Source organism: Semicossyphus pulcher, unplaced genomic scaffold, assembly GCF_022749685.1.
Source record: "Semicossyphus pulcher isolate SPU_LCO1_2020_fin unplaced genomic scaffold, fSemPul1.0.p SCAF_8, whole genome shotgun sequence".
NCBI classification, from domain to species: domain Eukaryota; kingdom Metazoa; phylum Chordata; class Actinopteri; order Labriformes; family Labridae; genus Semicossyphus; species Semicossyphus pulcher.
Genome location: NW_027211759.1, coordinates 21,126,744 through 21,147,529, shown reverse-complemented (window position 1 = coordinate 21,147,529; position 20,786 = coordinate 21,126,744). Strand labels below are relative to the sequence as shown.

General features: G+C 41.3%; 1 protein-coding gene across 1 annotated transcript in view; it reads right to left on the bottom strand.

Moving 5' to 3' along the window:
- ldlrad3 (low density lipoprotein receptor class A domain containing 3) overlaps positions 1 to 13,361 on the bottom strand; it is a 96,258-nt gene extending 82,897 nt beyond the window's left edge. Inside the window, exon 1 of the mRNA XM_069686644.1 lies at positions 13,082 to 13,361. Within this exon, the coding sequence (XP_069542745.1) occupies positions 13,082 to 13,136 (55 nt within the window). The 5' untranslated portion in view covers positions 13,137 to 13,361. The remainder of the gene's footprint in view (positions 1 to 13,081) is intronic.
- Between the last annotated feature and the right edge of the window lie 7,425 nt (positions 13,362 to 20,786).

Here is a 20,786-nt window from a genome sequence, read left to right as displayed (position 1 = left end):
CGGACTCAATTAGTGTCTGTGACACACTATACCCTGCAAAGACTAATGGTGCTGGCCCTATAATGACCCAACACAGGCCTGAACTTCCTGCCCTCTCTCCGGCTCCACTACTAACCTACCTCCACTTTGACTTGCCCTCTCATACCTCTCCTCTGCCAGTCTCAGGATATCAGACGGTAAGAATGGATTTAAATCCTGAGGAGCGGGAACCCCCTTTCGTCTTTGGTATTTATTGAAGATGTGAAAAGAATTCATTTTGTGGCCTAGCGCTTGCGGCTGCTGGCAAGCCATGGTTGACAGGGAAGCAGCATTAAGGCAATTAACATGAGCTTTGCATTTGATTCTGGCTGCCGAGACTTCCCCTGTCAACAGCAGGCGGGATCAGGTGATTAGTTCCTGTGAAGATGACGCCTCGCCTCCCCTGTACCCTGTCCAAGAGGGGATTACCCTTTATACATATTGCACGTACACACTGCACCTTAGGAGCACACACGCCGAGAGTTAAATGTCTACTAGAGAAGAAAGTAAAGCAGCACAGGGGAATCAAAGAGCGTGCACACTTTTGAAGGGTTCGACAGCTGCAGGGGCTAGGCCATGTTTGTGACAAGACAGAGGTGGAGTCGTGTCTCCTCCACACATTAACTTCCAGCTTCTGCATCGCTTCACCTCTCCTCCCTCAAACACGCTGGGAAATTATGCCCACCACCTGCCTTGACCCTTTTATCATCCATTTAACACACGGACTAATTCTTTGGATCCAGCTGCATTTAATGAGTGAGTTTTCAGGTATGTAATAATGGGAAATTCAATATCAATATCAAGAGGTCTTGAGTCAAAGCCCTGAAATTAATTGTGACAAATGGGCAATTATTTCAAGTCAGCCAAATTGAGATTGATCTTATTTGTTCATTTATGCACTCGCGTGGAGGAGTAGCCTCGAGTGCATAATAGCTTTTTTACATCCCTGGATTGGAATTTCACCTGAGAGGTTCGCAGAGACCATCGTGCCTCCCTGTGGGTGAGCAGGCAATAATTGGTGGAGAGAATTCCACGGGTGCTGCCAACTATCTGTCAATCTGCTGCAGAGAGATTGGTGGGTCACGTCTCTCCATTGTTCTTCTCCCCGTGGATTGTGGTGGATATCAGAGTAAGGGAGGCTTTGGCTGCTTTTTACTCTCGCCAACCGGGCCTTGCCACATACTTGAGCAATCAGAATAACTGAAATAAGAGACACAACAAACACTTTAAAGCCGCTTTCCCACTGGTCAAAAAACCTGCTAACACCCGTCTTTTTTTGCTTCATGGAAGAGGCTAAAATCGGCATTCAGACCCGGGTGAAATGACTCTGCAGTAGACCCTGGAAGTATCGCCTCGGCTCCAATCGGCATTGATGGGAACACAAAACCCAGGTCGACACTCTAACCCCCCTTTCCGGCGCGATGCTATGCTCCGGCGCTAATTTCTGCCACTCCTTGTTATCTCAGCTACAAATTCCGCCCGTCTCCGTCCGAGCAGCGCTCGAAACATCGTTCCAAATTTGACGGCGCCGAGTTTAATAAACACTGTAACATCTTCACTGTTTACCAACCCTGTTTTGGGCGCGTTTGTGATGTCGACGGTGACGCAGCAGAAAACAGACCGACAGGAGTGTACTTCACTGGCAATGGGAAAAGAGACAATCAGTGGGAAAGGGTTATTCCACCACACAAACACAGCACCCAGTCGTCACACTTAAACCTGGTAAAGAATCTGTCAGATTACTGCTAATGAGACATACATCGGCTGTCTCCAGAGGGTGAAAGAAAATTCAGTGCGGTCTAATAATAAGAGGAATTTCACACTCTCCGGCAACTCAATTATAAATGTGAGTCTCACTCAGCTAATGGCTTGTTTCATGAGCCAGCATTTCTTGCATGAGTTTTGGATTCAGAGTTTACCCCTGACCTATTAAGCAAACCTAAATCACTGTGTTGTGTAATAGAAGGAGGAAACAGTTTAAGTAAAGGTCTCTGTAATCCTAAAGATGAATCCTGCAGATAAATAAATTAGCACTAAAGCTAAAACAGCTTTCACCGAAATTGCTACTATGACAAGTTGCATGATTTACACGCGGGACGCTGAATGCTTCGTAATCACACTTGCAAAAGAGAGAAACAAATGGTGGTGTGATTGCAATCAAAAGATAGCGTCCAGTCTGAATAACCCCGTTTACTTCTGATTAGATGTTTGGAAAATTGCGCCTAATTGCAGCATCGAGAGCGGCTGGATGGAGTTGAGTCATTCAGTGGAGTGATGAAGCTGCCAGAGCTGTATCACAATTACAAAGCAATTATCTGTGAGGCCAAAGGTTATGTTCACACTAGCTCAGTGCAGCATAATCATCACCACAGGATTTTGACAGCTGATATCTACAATATGCAAATGTGGGCGAAGAATCAGTGATGGGCAGTAATGAAAATAAACAAAGTACAAGTAATTTTATGTAGAAATTATTTGGGCCGACTTGCTTGCTTGGTTGCCTTGTCCGTCGTGGCTGATATCGCCTGAAGACAATCAATGAGAAATAATTTTCATGGCTTGAATTCACCTCAGCACCCAAAGGCAAAGTGTGTTATCTTCTGTGTCCAAGCAATTCTTTTAATTTAGTAGAAAATATTGAGTCAAAGTTACCTCAGTATCCCAAGGGACAAATCAAAGTCATGAAGATCCAAATATATAAACCCACAGTCCCACCACGTGTATTCTCACAGAGGTCGACAAACAAACACAGATTGAGCTGCCCTGATGTTATCCGTGTTTCTCTCTGGGTTTTTGTTGACCTTTAAGGTAGTGTTTGTTTGGTTTGACAGAGGGAAGCAGGAATTTCGGTCCAAAATAGCCTGTCAGTGTCCACACTGGCCGCCACGGTGGCTGTGAGACACAGGACAGCAAATGACTGCTGATCACGGGGGACAGCAGGGGAGCCAGCTGTCAGCCTGCCAAGGTCCGTTCCCTGTGTGACAGCAGGCAGAGCTGCACAGGGGACGCATACAGAGGGTCAGCCTCCTCTCAGAGGGGGCGCCAGGGATGAAGATAAAAGTGGGGAAAGCAAGGTGACTCGCCAGGGTAGAAATGAGCAACTGTGCTGTGTAAGCTCAACGAAATAAACCATAAATCGAAAGCTGTCCCTCAATGCAGTGTTCAAATCAACCAACGCCTGTATTTCTAGACTGACTACATCACAAGACATCAATATCTTCAAGGTCAAACATTTCTAAAGGCTCAGAACTTTGGACAAGACTCAACAACTGACAGCTTGACCTCAGTGAGATAAAACAGACAGCTGGAGAATTAAATATATTCAATCCAACAACGTCAGATGTCAAGACTAGGGCTGCAACAACTAATCGATTAAAATCGATGATTAAAATAGTTGGCAATGAATTTCATCATTGGTTAGTTGGGTCTTTGTTATGATGCACGGCATGCTCTGTGAAAACGTCACATGGGGCAGCCAGCCGATGCCGCGGCTTGTGTAGCTCATGTGATGAATTACAGGAAGTTAAAACGTCTCCCGTCTACTTTGGGATAAACATGAATTATTTTTCAATGGGGAGAATCCATTTGTTGTGCAGTGCTGATGATGTGTCCGCCTCCGGTAGATTAGTGTCGGCTTACACAGACAAACACACAAACAGTTTCTAACGTTCATTTAAAAACAACTGAACGGACTGAAATACCGTCTATTTTCTCTCCTCTCCGTTTTGCGATGGGCCCACAGCCGGGCCGCTGATAAAGCAGCTGAGGACAGTATACTGTATAGTAAAGCTTATAATAAGCCAACACCACTGGTAAAGCTAATTTAACGCTAATTATTGATAAAGCTATTGCATGGCTCCATTAAACCTTCACAACACGGAGAGAAAACTGACGGAACGTATTTCCGTCCGTCACCTTGTGTTTAAATTAACATGTAATCTTGCGTTTGTCCGTCACAATGGACACTAATCTCCCGGAGACAGCAGATTTATGAACGCTAATTCGCTAAAATTCAGTCAGACAGACACTGTAGTGTACTTTCCTTTTTCATGTGTAATTATTAAGTAAATCAACAAGATATAAATTGAGTTACATAACTGATATATTAAAATTGCAATGTACAGGAAAACAAGATTTAATATTTTTTGTATTTTGAATATAATGCTGATACTAAAATATAGCTTTTTTTCTTTTTATCTGACAGATTAATCGATTATCAATATATTTGTTAGTTGCAGCCCTACTCAAGACTCTTTTTCATAACAGTCGCCTGTGGGACTCTTTGGCTATGACCTGCAAAACGAGCTTGGATAGGTTTCCTGCTAAATCAAGATGAACAATTAAATATTAAATAAGTGCTGTCGCTGCGCACAAATAAAGCTTTCATCCATAGTGACAGAAGTAACAGGTTAGTAGCAGAACATCCTGTGACTTGTCAGGTCTGTCTGGTTAATTACACTTTGAAGGTATTCATAAAGTAGTGGCTCAAACAGCTGCAGATCTTTAAAGCTGTATCAGGTGAACAGGAGCAGAGATCACAGCAAACAAACAGAACTTCAGCACTCACTGATACATTTGTCCTTCTATTTATTGTAGGCAAAAAAGCTCCTACAGGCAACTTTAGAATGGCTCTAGCATATTGTTGTTTGCATAATCCTTTTTTAAATTGGTCTACAATTGAGCATTCATTATTTTAGCAGCTGACACAATTTTATTGACATTGCTTTACTGACGCAGACAGCCTTTTAGCTTAGGTTGTTGTTTCCAGAAAAGTCACGATGTTCCTATTGAGCGAAATTCACACAAATTCAATCAATCCTCGCACATTTTTTTGTGACTATGCAATTTTGGCCTCTCTCTGCAAATTTGACCCATCAGTCTATTTCCCACGCACTACACAGTAAACCCATAATAATAAATCCAACATTCAACGTCTTTTTGTGATCATTTATCCATGTGTCTATGCTGAAAACTGCTAGCCGTCCACTTAGCCACTTCTGGATGCCTTTGTGTTAAGTCTATTGACCAATCAGAAACAGTGTCTTTAACTTTCCACCAACCAAAGGCTTTGTTACAAATGTGAGTCAATACTGATCTCAAAGAGTGTTTGTACATTGAGATAGTTATCCCCCTGTTGGTTTTCAACGCCTTTACACAAGCCCAGCACCCGAACGAGTAGAAAAGGTTAAATGTAATACATAACACGTAGATTCTGCAATGCACATGTGCAGTGCGAAATGAGTATTTTATGGTAATTTTAGTTGGACTGGGTTGAAAAAAATGATTTTTCCGATTCTAATTGATTCTCATTTGAATGACCCAATATCGATTCATAAATCCCGAGATCGATCTTTAAAAGTAGGCGTAAAAATGTGTATGATCACTCACGTTTCTGAGCGCTCCTGAATGCAGCACGACTCAGCGCATCCCCCCGAAACGCGTCAGTGAGGGAGACGTGCCCGGACGTGTTTACTGCACCTGCTACAGAGACATCAGTGATAACAGACGGACTCTTTTTATCGTGTGTGCGTCCATGAATATGTAAGTTAGTTTTGAGCTGATGTTTATGTTACTCTCTGTTAACATCGGCCTTGGTCGCGAGTATATTTTCGGCGTGTTGTTATACAGTATGCCTTTCCCCACAACTCTTAGTCTCATGTGATTTTGTTCTTCGTGCTAGTCCCAGTTCGTTTAATCAAGACCATGAGTCAGATGTACACACTAAAAATCTGAAACTGTAAAAAAGTTAATTATCTGTCTAATTCCTAAAATTGTTAATATTGTGTTGACTCCTGTGTGTTTGTCATGTTAAATAAAAAAACTTCTTTGGGGTCAATAGTGATTGTAAACATTAAAGATTTTGATAATGCACCAGGTTAGATACTGGTATTGATATTGTAACTGAAATACCCCTAACCAAATCGATATCGGATCGAACACCCAGCCCTACCTTCATTCAACTTTTACACATTTAATTTGGCGTCTTGACAAGAAGTGATGTCAGAAGACAAACAGCTCGCTAAGCCAATAAATGGCTTTATTGGGGCGTTTGTCCCAGAGCATCTAAGGTGATTATGTTACACAGACAAAACATCACAACTTGCATTGCATTTTTTTTTTTAAAGCTGCCACAAAATCAGGTATTTTTGGCCACAATATCACAGAAAAACTGCAAAATTCTGGAGGGACTGGAGGGTTACAACTAGAAAGGACAACAAAATTAGCCAAAATACGAATGTAGGAAGTGGCTGACCGTTTCTACTGAAAGGTTTGGTGGGTTTTAGTATTTGAAAGTGAAGGAAGTTACATAAACTACATATAACATGATGAGGACATACACAATGAGGAAGACACGCCAATTGTGGCCAGGCTGTCTGGCTGCCGATGCATCCCACAAACCTTCACTCACAGGCAGATCAATCAAGCATTTCACTGCTTGCTTCCATGGCTGCTGCATTTTATATAAATGACATGGATCTGTGCAGAACCTGCATAGAGCCCGCATTCTATCTCAGCAGTGAAATGACATCGTTTACATTAAATAGACAATAAATGTCAGATGTGATTGAATACAGCGATGCAATTCTTCTATCTCTCAGTCACAGTTAATTTAAACGAACGAACTCTCTCCGCCTGATCATTACTCGCTGTTTCTCGTGAGTGGTTTGCTGCTTTACAAAGACAATGAATGGGATTCTGCAGCTCTCCTATCTCGCCGTCCACAGGGTGTCTTTACCCTGTAGGATTACTCTAAACTGTAAAACAATGGGGTATCAGTTAAGGAGGGGGAGGCTGTTTGAATTGATAAGAGAAGTGCAGTGGAGAGTTCAACATTTTCCTACTTTAGAAGAGCCTACTGTAAAACTTTGGCTGTCCTTCTCTCTGCTCCGCTGCTCAAGCTGTTTGTGTAAGTGTGTTTATGTGCACATCTGCACACTATGAGAACACGGCAGGCTTAAAAATGGCCTAAAACACTTTTACTGCTTAGACTTCATTTAAAAACAAACTTCAAGTTAGCCTTTAGGTCTGGCACAGTAGACGGTTTCAATCAATGTGTTGCACAGCCTTTGCTCGTGGATAGCTCAGCTGGTAATAAATGTGATGTAATGAGTGAAAGTAAATATTATACTTGGTGGAAAGCAATAGTGACTTATCTACTGGCTAGTATTATAAAAAAAAATCAACCGTAAATAAGCATACTCCTCCGAGGCTTCGGTTCGATCTCTACATCCAAGGACGTGACGGATCGATATAAGGCAACCATGAGGGATTAACAAAGCTCCTGCATCACTGCATGGCAAATTAGTTCGGATCAATTCAAAATCAATATGAAATGAGCTGTCTTCTAAATTTTTTCCAGTACATTTTACTCGCCTCTGTTTCTCCCTGTCTGCTTCGATCAATACGTCCCAGGGTTCATGAAACTTTTAGCATCATGACTTATAGATCAGAAAAGCTCAAAGAGAATGGACTCTGAAGCAAAGTCACATGCAGGGAAAAATACAACGTGACTTACACCTTATGGACATAAATCCTACTATGTCCACACGTACATGATATTTAACTGATAAAAACTGATAAAAAAAGACGTAAAGTAAGAGCTTTCAGCGGTTTATGTTGCACTACTACCGAGGTGTGATACGTGACTCCGGTCATGAGGCTTTGTTTAACAACTCTGGGAACTAAAGCTGCAGTGGCCCTCCTTAATCTCTGGCCTTCTCAGTGTGACTATAGCTGGAAGCATATCAACCATGTCAGCCAGAGCAAAAGAAAAAAAAACACAACTTCTCTTTCTCTTTTCTGTTCCAAAGACACGCAAAGATAAGCACAAACACACAGAGCCGTTTATTGGGGCCCCACCAGCCCGTCTCTGAGAAGCCACGGTGCAGAAAAACAAAGCACAATAAGACGGGGACAATGTGATTCTGTGTCCCTGCTCGGAGGGAGAAATGACCCCAATAGAAGGTCTTTGGTTATGAATGAACATATCCCACCACCTGGCCTGTGTGTGTGACGCCTGGTAATGAAGAGCAGGTAATGGAGCATACATTTATGTTGATTAAGGAGATCCTTCAGTGTGGGTACTTTAGTTGGCTAACTGAGCCATGTAAGAGAGTGTGTGGTATGTTGCCTTCACATGCATGGGGAAAAAAATTTGATCTTTTTTGCAGGTTGTACAGAAAAGGTAAGCTAATGCTAAGGTGTCAGGTAAGCATGTGACCGATCTGAACATTTCAACAGTAACACAGACTTGTTCAAGATGCTAACTTGTTCAAGATGATAACCATGCCCAGATGTAGGTAATTTTATAGCATAATTATGAGAACATGCTTAAACTGCATTTCATTGCTGCATATAAATCAAAGGGAAACAGACCCACTGTCATACAGTCTGACCAAGGATGTATGAACTCTCTTCATCAGTCTAATCCTGACTGTATCAAAAGCAATCTTTGCACGCTGTAACATACTGTTAATATTATCTACTCAACACAAGCTATGTTATCATATTCATTTCAGCATCCTTTGCCATCCTCAACACTGCACTATTGTCTCGAGTGTTATTTTCATATACAGCTCTTGAAAGAAATAAGAGACCACTCCAAATGTTCCTTAAATCAGCATCTCTCTCTACATGTCATGGCCAGCCCAATCCAGATCCCCACTGAAAACCTCCTGAATGAGATCAAGAGGAAGACAGGTGGTCACAAGCCATCGAACAAAGCCGAGCTGCACTAAGAGCAGCATATTCCACCAAATACTGTTTTCTTTGCATTAATCCAGGTCTGAAAAACATATTTTTTGCATATTTTGGTTATGTTGACCAGTTGTCATTTTCTGCAAATAAAAGATCTAAATGAGAAGATTGTATTTGGAAGCAGTGAGAAATGTTGTAAACAATAAACCTAGGGCTGGGTTTAAAAAATCTATTCTTATTTGAATGACCCAATATCGATTAATAAATCCCGAGATCGATCTTTAAAAATATGTGTAAAAACATGTCTGATCACTCACGTTTCTGAGCGCTCCTGAATGCAGCACTACTCCCCGAAACATGGCAGTGAGGGAGACGTGCCCAGACTTGTTTACTGCAGCTACTACGCAGATATCGTGGAAATATCAGTGATCGCCGACGGACTCTTTTTATCGTGTGTGCTTCCATGAGTTTGTAAGTTAGTTTTACACTGATGTTTATACAGTACACCTTTCCCCATAACTTTTTGTAGTTTTGTTCTTCGCGCTATGAGATCTCGCGGCCAAATCTCGCACAAGTTGACCCCCAGTTCGTTTAATCAAAACCATGAGCCGGATGTACACACTAAAAATTTGAAACAGAGGTAGGGTAAATAAAAAAGTTCAAAAGCTGTCAAATTCATAAATTGTTTATATTGTGTTGACTGCTGTGTGTTTGTCATGTTAAATAAAAAGTAAATGATGCAACTTCTTTAGGGTTAATTCTTATTGTAAACATTAAAACATCTGATAATGCACCAGGTGAGAGGTGCATTGATACTGTAACTGAAATACCTGAAGCTGAGAAAAACTTATTTTTGTAGTGATCCCTTATTTTTCCCTGGAGCTGTATATCTATAATGTATACATATGTTAATACTCTAATACTCTGTAGACCTGTAAATAGTAGTCAAATGTAAATAGTAGTAATAATACCTGGCCAATAAAGCTCATTCTGATATAGAAGAACAAACTGAGAGAGAGATCATGTATTCTTGTCTGTGGGAATATTTGGTATCAGTGTATTAGAACAAAGATTTAAAACATAATAAGAGGTTTAAAAAATATGTCCATATAGTATTTGATCATCTGTAGAACATTAAAGGATACAAGAGCCTGGCAGCCCTTCCTCCTCGAGCAATGTAATCATACATTCATAAAGCTGGCATGTTTATTACAATGCTCATCCTTAACAAACAGTAATCATCCTGGGGTGCGGGGGGAAATAACTGATGTGAAGCTCATTTGTCTTTCTGACATTGTTCCACATTTTATTTATATCAATATTCCCCCCGGTGCACGGCCAAGCAGACCAGCTGAACAGCTTAAATATGTTTTCGGGCTGCACAACACAATAACATAAACCTGCCTTGTTTGTAACTGCATCGCTGCAGCATTCCTTTGTCAGTGGATATTGTGGCTACATCTCATATTACATAATAGCACTGATTTATCTCATGTAGCTCCGAGGGCGAGTGCAAGACTGCAAGGCTCCTGAGTCCACTCCAGTGCAAGGCCAAATAATCTGCAATAAGCATCCTCTGAAGGAGAGAACAATGAGTGCACTTTGCTACATTTGTTATGTCTTTATTACTACAGGACTGATGCTGTACCTGCACAGAACACAGGTTTTGAGCATTTTTTATTTGTTTTTTGAGCCAAAACAAGAAATAACTGATTTAGAAAAGAGGGGAAACTAGAAGCAACATTCACTGAGATGAAAAATGGGGTATTTACTGAGGCGTACTCGGATATTTATGGCAAATTTCCAATATTTAGTGGACTGTGAATGTTTCTCTAGTCTTGAAATTGATACATGATTCTGTACACTGTTTGGCTGCTAAGTACTGTGTGTAAAATAGAGCTACAAAACATCTACAAGATTTGTCTCAAGAGGTTGTATGATTGTGAATTGCATTCATATTTGAAGCTGTTCTATAAATGTATTCAAATAAAGAATTAATGGTTTAATATTTGTATTACGTCCATTGTTGACAGCATGCACAACAATATTGTGATTTGATTCATGCATTTCACATGAGGCTTTCACAGTATTTGTTGACTACTCAGGAACATGCAACATGTTATTGCACTCACGTTTCATCTGTGTGTTTGCAGATGTGCAATATGCATATTTGCAATTATGTTTATGTAGCAAATCATTTGGGGTTTTTTCAGAGCACGTAGACATTCTCCATTTACACATTTTATTTGCCTCATTATTTTTTGCACAGACTCTAAGTGAAATAGGAAATTCTTCCCATGTAATTTCCCATATTGACACATCTTTAAATGTCAATATTGTGATTATCATTTTAATAGGTATTGCCGAGCCAGGACCCACATGGATTTTGAAATATGTAAGACCTTTATTAATGTAAGGGCAAAATTTTAGATTAAGTTTTAAATACTGTGGCAGGACACCCAATTTAGACATAATATTACTGGTTAATTTGTCAGCTGGAATATTTACCGACAATACCGTCCTGAGGACAACATTGGCTGGTGATTTTTATCCTCTATTCTTGTTTATTTAATAGCCTGGGAACCAATACAACACACAAACACGGTGTAGCTGATATTATTATTACCCTGGTCAGGCTGTGAGCTAATAAAAAGCTGAAGCCCAATTTGTTTATTCAAAGCTGACAACACATGAGTAATACAGGAGAAAACAAACTACAGTAATATTCTTGGAGAAAATATCGGACATCAATCATGTCTACACGCTCCTTTGCTCCAACAGAGCTAAGTAAAAGTGGGCTTGGCAGCTCCCACTAAATCTCTGTTCCACATCTAATATAATGACATTTATACTTCACTCTCACTGACATTGATAGAAACATAGTCATGAGCAGAGGCTTGACCTCAGCCTTGTGGAAAAAATACAAACTATAAATAGTGTCAACAGTGTTTTTGAATTTTAAACTAAAATTGTAGCAATAGGCCTTTTTTTCGCAGAAGACATTCATATTTACTTGGCGTAGCAGAAAAGGCGCAGGTGTTACTAATAACATTACTAATGGATTCAAGTGTTCCTGTAAGCCATTAAAGTGAGCCACCATGCACTATACCAGGAACAGAGCCATCGTTAAGGTTATTGTTTACACCTGTGCTTTTCCTACAGGGACAAACGTCCTTCATAAGCAAGACCTACTGTACCAGGAGATTTGTATAGAATTGTAGCTGTCAATGCAACTGCACACACACACATTAAGGTTCATTGAAATACTTAAGAGGTAACTAAGCTCAAGCCTGTTGACAAAAATAGCTTTGATTGTACTCTATTAAGTGGTCCATAATTTATGAAGGCAGGTTATCTACATGATAAAGTAACTCTTTACATGTAGATGGATTATAGGCCTATAAACTTAGGTTTTCTGTGCATTTTTTACAGGGAACATAAATGTTAAATTAGTATCTTCAGGGGGAATTACAACTCACTTAAACTTGATTTACAACTTGCAGAGTGCAGGGCCATATACTATGTGAAAGATTTATCTTAAGGGGCAGAAGATGAAGACATACATTTTCTACACAACTTTGAGAACAGCTCCTTACATTATCATCATGATTATTCTTCATTGATTATCACAGTGTGTTTAACATCAATTTATTCCCTGCAGGCCATCACTGAAATTGCATGTGATAACTAGGGGATGGATGCCACTGATTTAAATACCAGCTCAAAACTACAGCTGCATGGTTAAATGAAGTTAAGTGCCAACTGCCTGTCCTATGTATAAACTCCTGTAGTGTCCTCCACCGGGCCCCAGCTGCCATGGCGGGGCTGGAGAACAGATTGACTTGTCAACACTGCCCTGTCAACAACCTCTCAGTCATATAACCTAACCTGGATGAGACCATAACCCCATCTCAGTAAAACACACACGGTAGATGGATATGGCATGGGGGGGTGTCTGTAGCAAAAATATTCTCACTCCTGAGTGAAGGGGACATGCACCCAGTTGCACATTCGTCATGCATGAAAAACTCTGAAACTGCTGTCCTGCTGCTACAACTCGTCGCTTTGGACAAAAGCGTCTGCTAAATGAAATTGTTATATTTTTACATGTAACAGCTCCCAACTTCAGGAGAAAAAAACATCCAGTCGAGGGAAATGAAACGTCGACTAAGTTCGTATCGTGGAAGTTGCTCAGAGAAGTTAAAACTCGTCGGAGAAGAAAACATGAACTGTAGTTTTGAGCTGAACCACACAGCGAACACTTCAAAAGATTTTACATTCCCCCCTTCCTCTAACCCACCCGTGAACTGAAGCAGGTCGGCGCCGTGACAACAACATTAGTATCCGTATGCTTTTAAAAACTTACCAACAGTTCTTGAGCCTGACCCCGAACCAAGCAGAAGGTACCAGATCCACATCATACGGTCTCCTTTTCCCCCCGGCCTGCCCGTGCTGTCCTGCCCCGCCGCGGGGCCAAAAAACTGGGGCAAAGAAGAAAAACTTCTCCGATACAGCTACTCCAGTCGGTTGTACTTTTCAAGTTTGTTTATCTTCCGGAAAAACTCGGAGAACATTTGGGGTGAGAAAAAGGTGGGAAGAAGTACGGAGTCCGGTTTGGGGAGTGGGAAAGTCTCCACAGTCTGGAGCTGGAGGGGCTTCGGGGTGGCGGCGGGCAGGCTGGGGAGTCGGTCGCTCGTGTGTTGGTTCTGAGAGAGGCGGAGTCGGAGGAAGAGAGCCGGAGAGCAGAGGTCGGCCAGTCCGGGACAGCGGTTCCCAAACTGCGGGCGAGGGACCGCTAACGGTCTCTATTACTGTTTGATACCGTTACTCCGTCCACAGCAAAGTTTTCTTTAAGCTGTGCTGTGATTTAACCTATGTGCCTACTCAGCAGAGACACAGGCGAAACAAAAATGAAATTAGGGACAGCAAGAAAAGAACCACAAGCTATAGCATGAGGGTAAAACTAAACTGATATGGGGTTTCTTCATGAATAAGATATGAGAGAGGATGATTTCCATTTCCCCAGAACTATACAACCTAATCAAACATTACATTATATAATTGTTTCAAAGACTAAAATGCTCTAACAGAATAAGTGAAAGATAAACCCAAAGAGGCAACAGATAACAGCATTAACATAATGTAAAATATGAGATTCACAGTCTGAAATTAAATCCCATTATGAAGATTGCTTATTATGAAATTCATACCCGCCCATGACTGTTATTGTAGGCCTGTTACATCATAAAGCAGGTCAACCAGGGGTCCCTGGTATTGTAGCTAGTGACACAAATGCTTTTCTTAAGAAATATCAATCAATCAATCAAATTTTATTTGTACAGTGCCAAATCATAACCAAAGTTATCTCAAGACACTTTACAAAAAGGCAAACAAAATATCTGCTTATGGGAGACTACATTTCTTTACACATAGGCCTACTGCACTTTTATTATGAGAACTAGATGACTCTGACAGCTCATGTTTTGTTTTCTAAGGCAGTTGTGTTTGTCCCCCCTCCCTCTTCAGTTAACTCATTTAAAGTTGTCTATTTACAATGGTGGTCATGAAAAAGATTATGTTAGGGCTGCAAATGAATTCATTGCTGTAATAGGCTACTGGTTTTGTCACTATAGGCTAAATTTGAAGCAACACCGACCATCCAGATCTCAAAACAGCCATGATCATGATCAGGACAGTTTTTCATCCAACCTGATTCAACTCAGGCCAATCACAACGGTTTATCTAATATGGCATGGGTTTCAGCACCATTGAGGCATCCAAGATGGCTGCTGCAGATGGAGATGTTCTGAACTTTGATTTGTAAGTTCAGCTAACGGGAGATCAACGCTGACGCTGTGTCGCAAAAGCCAGTCAGCGTTTAGATTTCCCTGACTGCAAAGTCTTGGCTAGAAGTCTTTTATCACTAACCTCTGGTTACACTGGAATGCCCAAAATGTTAGCATTAGTTCCAGAGGCTATATTGTAGTCAGGCAATTCCAGAAGGCTTACAAGATTGCTCTTAAACGTGGATAGTAGTTCACGTTACCTACAGCTGGTAATTGGCAACAAAAAAACATTTTATGCCAAATGTCCCTGTATTGTGCTGGGCTAGCCATGTGAATTGGATGTTGGAACTAGCTACCTAACCTAGCAGCGTACCACTTTGTGACACCTTTGGTTGGAGTGGTTGTTGCGTGTAGAGTCATGACTTTGTTTGAGTATACATAAGCTGTGTTCCAACCCAGGGACTACAGCCTTTGAAGGATGCATTAGAAGGATGATTGCAGCGGAGCGTCGGAGGCTGTCCCAATTTGAAGGCTCCTTCATATGCGGCCGACAAATGGGTCCTCCTTTTCCAGGGGCAATGAAGGATTCATCGGGTGCATCCATCGCTGCCCAACGTATCCCGAGATGCATCGCGAGTCAATTCAAATAAGATGGCGGAGCCAGGGAATAAACTTTTAAATGTAAACGTTATTGGTTTCAACTCAATCGAATAGCTAGAATTACATATGTTTAATAAACGAAAGGGCTCTTTACACAATTTTTTTTTTTAATAATAGGTTACGTTACTACGTTAGCTAGCTAGGTAGCAAGCTAGCTACCTGTTGCTAGGCGTCAGGAACGGTGTTTGGTGATGCATGGGTAAGGGCGGGAACAGCTGGTGACGCTAACAGGAAATCCTCCGTAGACTACACCATCTCGTTTCAGATTGTCTATAACTGTCTACGCAGGCTTCGAATGGCGCAATGCCTCCATAGGCCCACTCCTTCGTAGGCTGCAGCCCCTGGAATGGGACACAGCTTTAACATCATATCTATCATGCCTAGATGACAGGAGGCAGTGAGGTGACACAAGCACAAGCAGAAGTTCGATGAGTCACAACCAGGTGCTGGGGTTTCTCTCAGTTCAGCCTCCCAGGATGTTCCCGCTGATCCTCTTCAGTCATTCGCTTCAATGTGGAGTTTTCCTCTTTTGGCTGTGTGTGCTATTCGGGCATGTAAATGGCTGAACCATTAAATCCTCTGAGACAAATCCTTTTTAAAACCATGAAGAAGATAATGTACAGACCGCCCTCTTCAGAATCTGCCTGCAAACCCTTGAGCTGGGAATGCAAAGTTTAAAGAACATTCCAAGATAAAACGCTATAAAGAGAACTGCCTGCCCCCAAAATTACTTTAACTATATCGTTTCTGTCTCATATCAGCAATTTCCCTTTGAATCATTATATTTTAGTTAGATCTCTCAATTGTGCTTTATCTTATTTGGAACTTACCAATACTATCCGTATCCATGATGCAGCCTGCCAGCTGTTTGCCAAACCTTAGCCTCAGACACTTGTGCATAATGTGGCATCGTAAACAAAATCAGCAACCAGCCTGATATTGCTTACTCGATAATGTGTATGAGCAGGTTTAAAAAATGTTAAGACATTTGGAGGCAACTGATGGCACAGGGGGACACTTTTTGGAGCAATCTTTAAACAGATTTTCTGCCTTGATGGAGGTTTAAAGAGGCAAACACACCAAAACACGAAATAATCTTTTTTGTTGGCACAGCAAGTGAGTTACAGACCCAAAAACAGAGATTTCTTCTTTTCAGTTGTCTGTGTTTCAGGATAAACTCTCTAGTAACTTCTAGTGACAGTGAGGAATTTAATATCTAACAACAGACAGAGCACTGTCCAGGCACTGATACACAGGATGCTAGAAAATATCCTGCCGCTTTGGTGTTTTCATGCCAATTTGAGTAGAATTGAATTACAGCGAGAGACTGAGAGAGGGATGGAAGGACAGGAGGATTCACCTATCAAGCCCCTCTCCTCTTTATCGTAGGACTGCAGCTGTGTGCAGACAGACAACCTCGCTTCAAACAAACCCCTCCTTTTGATAGCATGCTAACCTGGAGGCATAGGATTGGGATGAGTCCCAATATCAGACTCCTCCAGCTCACTTTATATTCATACACTCACTGCCTTATCAAGCCCAAGCCTTGTGCAGACTCAAAATCCAGGGGGAGGGGTGGGGGTCTTGGCATGTCAGTCAGATCTGTTAAAACTTTGTCAAAGATTCTCACTTGATAACTTCCGTGGTAGCCTGCTGTCCTCATGTTCCCCCATTGTTGCATGTAGGGCCTCATTTATATCACACTGTTATGATGGTTCCTGATGCTAGACGGTTGTGCTTGTGCACTGCGTAGCTACTCTTGAAGAATTTACACTTGGCAGATATGAATACTTCAATAATTTCTACGGCTAACAAAAGCAGACACAAGTCTCCTCTACGCCAAGAATACAATCAACGCTAATAAAACCAAATGCTTGTTGGGGTGGAAGAAGATTTGTCAGTCAATGTTTAATGGATTTTATTTTGCTCCCCTGGAGTTATCATTAACGCTAATGCTTAGCTGTTTCACAAATTATACAGCCTGATCCATGAACCAGAACAGTATAATCTGTTGTGGGGGGCTCTGCGCGAGAGGGCTGCTAGCTAAAAGCAGACATGGATTCAACATTACTGACTGAAAAATAGTGTTTCAGCAACGTCCATCAATTAGTTTAGGCTGTCTATAAACAGATCAGACCTAATTAGCCGCTGGCCAACAAATGGACTCATTAGGGGACATTAAACTCTAATATGAAGGTTGTTATTGACTTAATCGCAGGAGAAACCCAATTAGAGGCCAAATTTGGAAAATGACTCTGAGGTAGCGAGATGATGCGATCAGTGAAGGGAGGAGGGTTGAGGGGGGGACATAACAACTTGGGATGACTTTGCCTACGGGTGAGTGACGGCATTGAGAGAAAGAGATTCAGACAGAGATATGGCAAGAGGTAAGGGAATGTATGACAGGAGTGGCACAAAAGGAGTCTGTGTGAGTGTGCGTATGTGTGGGTGTGGGGAGACAAAACAGCACTACAGAGGAGAAGGGAAGGAGAGGAAGTGATGAAGCCAGCAGCAAGAAAAGTACCAGGAGAGGGGATGAAGGAAGCAAGAGATGAGGAAGGTGAGAAAGATGGTGTGCGAGTAAAGAAGAGAGAAAAAAATCCAGTGGGACGATGCAGTTCACCATCTTCACACATGTTGTATTACTGTATTCCAGGCTGTAAGATTAATTCAAGGAATGTGATACTTTATATAACTTCCTCGCATCTCGCTTATTGAGCTACTGAAAGAAATCAGAAATCAGGAGCTACATGGGAACATTTCTCAAGGTAAAACGACATATTTAATGACCTGTTAGCTGCTGTTTAGACAACAGCTAGCAGCATTCAAACACTTCCACAAGCTAACTTTACGTTAGCTCGTACCATAACTCTCCTTTTAGGCCTAAAATAAGCATTATGTTAGCTAGGAAAGTATTGTAGTTTCTTATCGTATTGTCGTGTAATATTACCAAATGGTAGTATTAGCTTTTAGCCACTTCCTAGCTAACACTATCTCGAGAGTGGCTGAATGCTAACATTAGCTGTTGCCTTACAGTATGTAATGGGTTATTAAATACGTTGTTTAGACTTGAAATATGGCCAGCTTTCCCTCCAGATTTTTACTGTTCATTCTCTCTCAGTTGCTGATCAACCAATAAGCAGTGAAATGATAACAATTTTATACGCCTTTCAACCGGATACGGTATTAAAACCTACGTATTACAGCCTTTTAGCTTTCCACCCTTAACATGTTGTCTGGAAAATGGGCGCTGTTTGATTATAGTCAAAAGAAAGAAATGAGAGGAGACACTTAATTGAACAAATTCTCAATACTTAAGATTTTACCTTATATAACACACAAGCAGTAGGGCATTGCTGAAAGTAAAAATAGTGTAACTTTGCCAAGAGTAGAAAGGTCCAGTGTCAGTAAAAGCTTTGCTAACATTTCACTTTATCTAACAAGAGAGTGAAATGATGGTGAGAGAGCAGTAATAAACCTCAAGAGAGTTTCAGGGTGACATGTCCTCGTCGTGTCAGACTGCCTCCGAGGTAGCTGTGAAATGCCAAGGCCCTTCAATGACCGGCAATGGCAGTTTGACTTGCTAGTGTGAGTCCCTTGACATTCATCTTACATTTAATAACCAGCCTACTGATGTGAAGGACATCTTTGTTTGTGAGTGGCTGTGTGAGTCACAAAGTAATGGAGAGAGGGAAAACAGGGAAGAGGACACATCAAGGGACAAAGCGCTAATGATTTCAGCAAATGTTTCTGCTGGATCATTAAGAAGTTGATTTAAGTGGCTAATACTGAGTATAACTGAACTACACAACACACCCGCAAGCAGAATTACGTCACCAATCCTATGAAAACACACGCATGACATTCTTACATACTTGCAGGCCAAAAATAATGTCACCCAGAGTCTCTTTCATGCTCCTCCAAGTGCAATGAATAATCATTCCATTTTGGGACCAATGCCTTGTTTCATTGACATTAGTAAGCAAAGCTGATGTGCTGGTGGTGCTGCGGGGACATCAGATAACAACAATTGAGTCATGGGATAGAAATGGTTTGTGTGTGTGTGTGTGTGTGTGTGTGTGGGTGTGTGTGCGTGTCAATCTATAAGTCCCAAGCTGAGAATCAAATGAAGAACAGGTATTGATTTGGGATTTCACAGGCAGGGGCCCCAATAACAATTTGAGGGAGAAACGCCTGAAGCATCAACAATCACTTTCTTAATTAATCCCGACTAAATGATTAACAGATTGGAATGGGTTGCAAAAAACAAGGATGATAATAGATACGACTTAAAGAGCGTTAGCATAACATTATTGCAATGGGAATTTTGAGGCATTCGACTGTTAAAAGAGAGGGACCAATCCCTGGGCTATTGCAGTAAATGTGAATAGCTGGCGGTTTACATTGTTGTTAATTAAAAGTCACCCTGCAAAAGTAATAATGGACCCTCGTTAAAACACAATGATAGCCATAATAATTTATCAATTAAATGTAGTGATTTACATTAACAAGTCTTTATCTGTAAACAAAGGGAGCATAACTGCACATTGCCTTTTAATGGCAACTAGCCAGCAGTGGTTTTTAACCAATAAACATCCAAATGTGCTCAAGGCTGGGAGCGGCTGGATTTACTCTCTCTGTGGTGAGTTGTCTCTTAAGGCCGCATCAGTCCATTATCACATCTGGTCTCCAAACAACAGGCAGTGGCATTTCTAAACAACAGCATCAATCAAGGTCAAGAGGGGCTTAGCAACGGGCAATCTTCTCTCACTTACACCTGATTAGTGGACATTGGTTAACTGTAAGCACTCATCAGGGTTTCACCCCTCAGATTTTGTCCCTCTCTTTAAGGGAGGAATAAACTAAACTGTAGCTGGTACTATCCTTTATGTCACTATAAATGAGTTTAAATGAGGTTTGATTAGAGAGCAGATACACCGGGGGCTGTGTGTCAGACTGGGGCTGTCCTCTGTGAGGCTCCTTTCAGGCACAGTGGTGCTTTGAGCTAAATGTCATTAGTTCTGCAGGTATAAGGTCAGACAAACTGAAAGGCTAACCTGAAAATGGCACCAAATGAAAAGCTGGCGATCACTTCAGTTATTATAAACCATTATTTAAGGGCAACCATATATTGTCAAATTATTTCATATATAATATCAAGAAATGTCAGTCAGAGGATAACGAAGTGTAGTGCCCCCTTTACACATTGACGTGAACATTGCACGGAGAAGCTGCAAGTGAGAATGCAAATGTCCAAAGTTAGCTTCATGTCCGTTTGGGCCAGAGTAGTAGTTGTCCTGAGCATTCACTCGATGTTGTTAACGTCTCATTTAGCTGTTTTGGTCTCTTTTCATCTACCTTATTGATACTGCAGATACAGCCTAATACATATTTAATTGATATCAACTCAAAAAACAGTCATTATGGGCGAGTCCACATCCTCGCCTTTGCACGTTCTTCCCAGATGCCAACCATTGACCTTAAACATACAGACTAATTGCATTAGTTCAGAACATGGCTGACATGCACAATCTCCTGCTGTGTACTTAATGTGTGAAAGGGCAAGTCCGTATAAAGTCTGGACCACCTTCTACAGACATTGTCCAGTGATTATACGTGAAGACG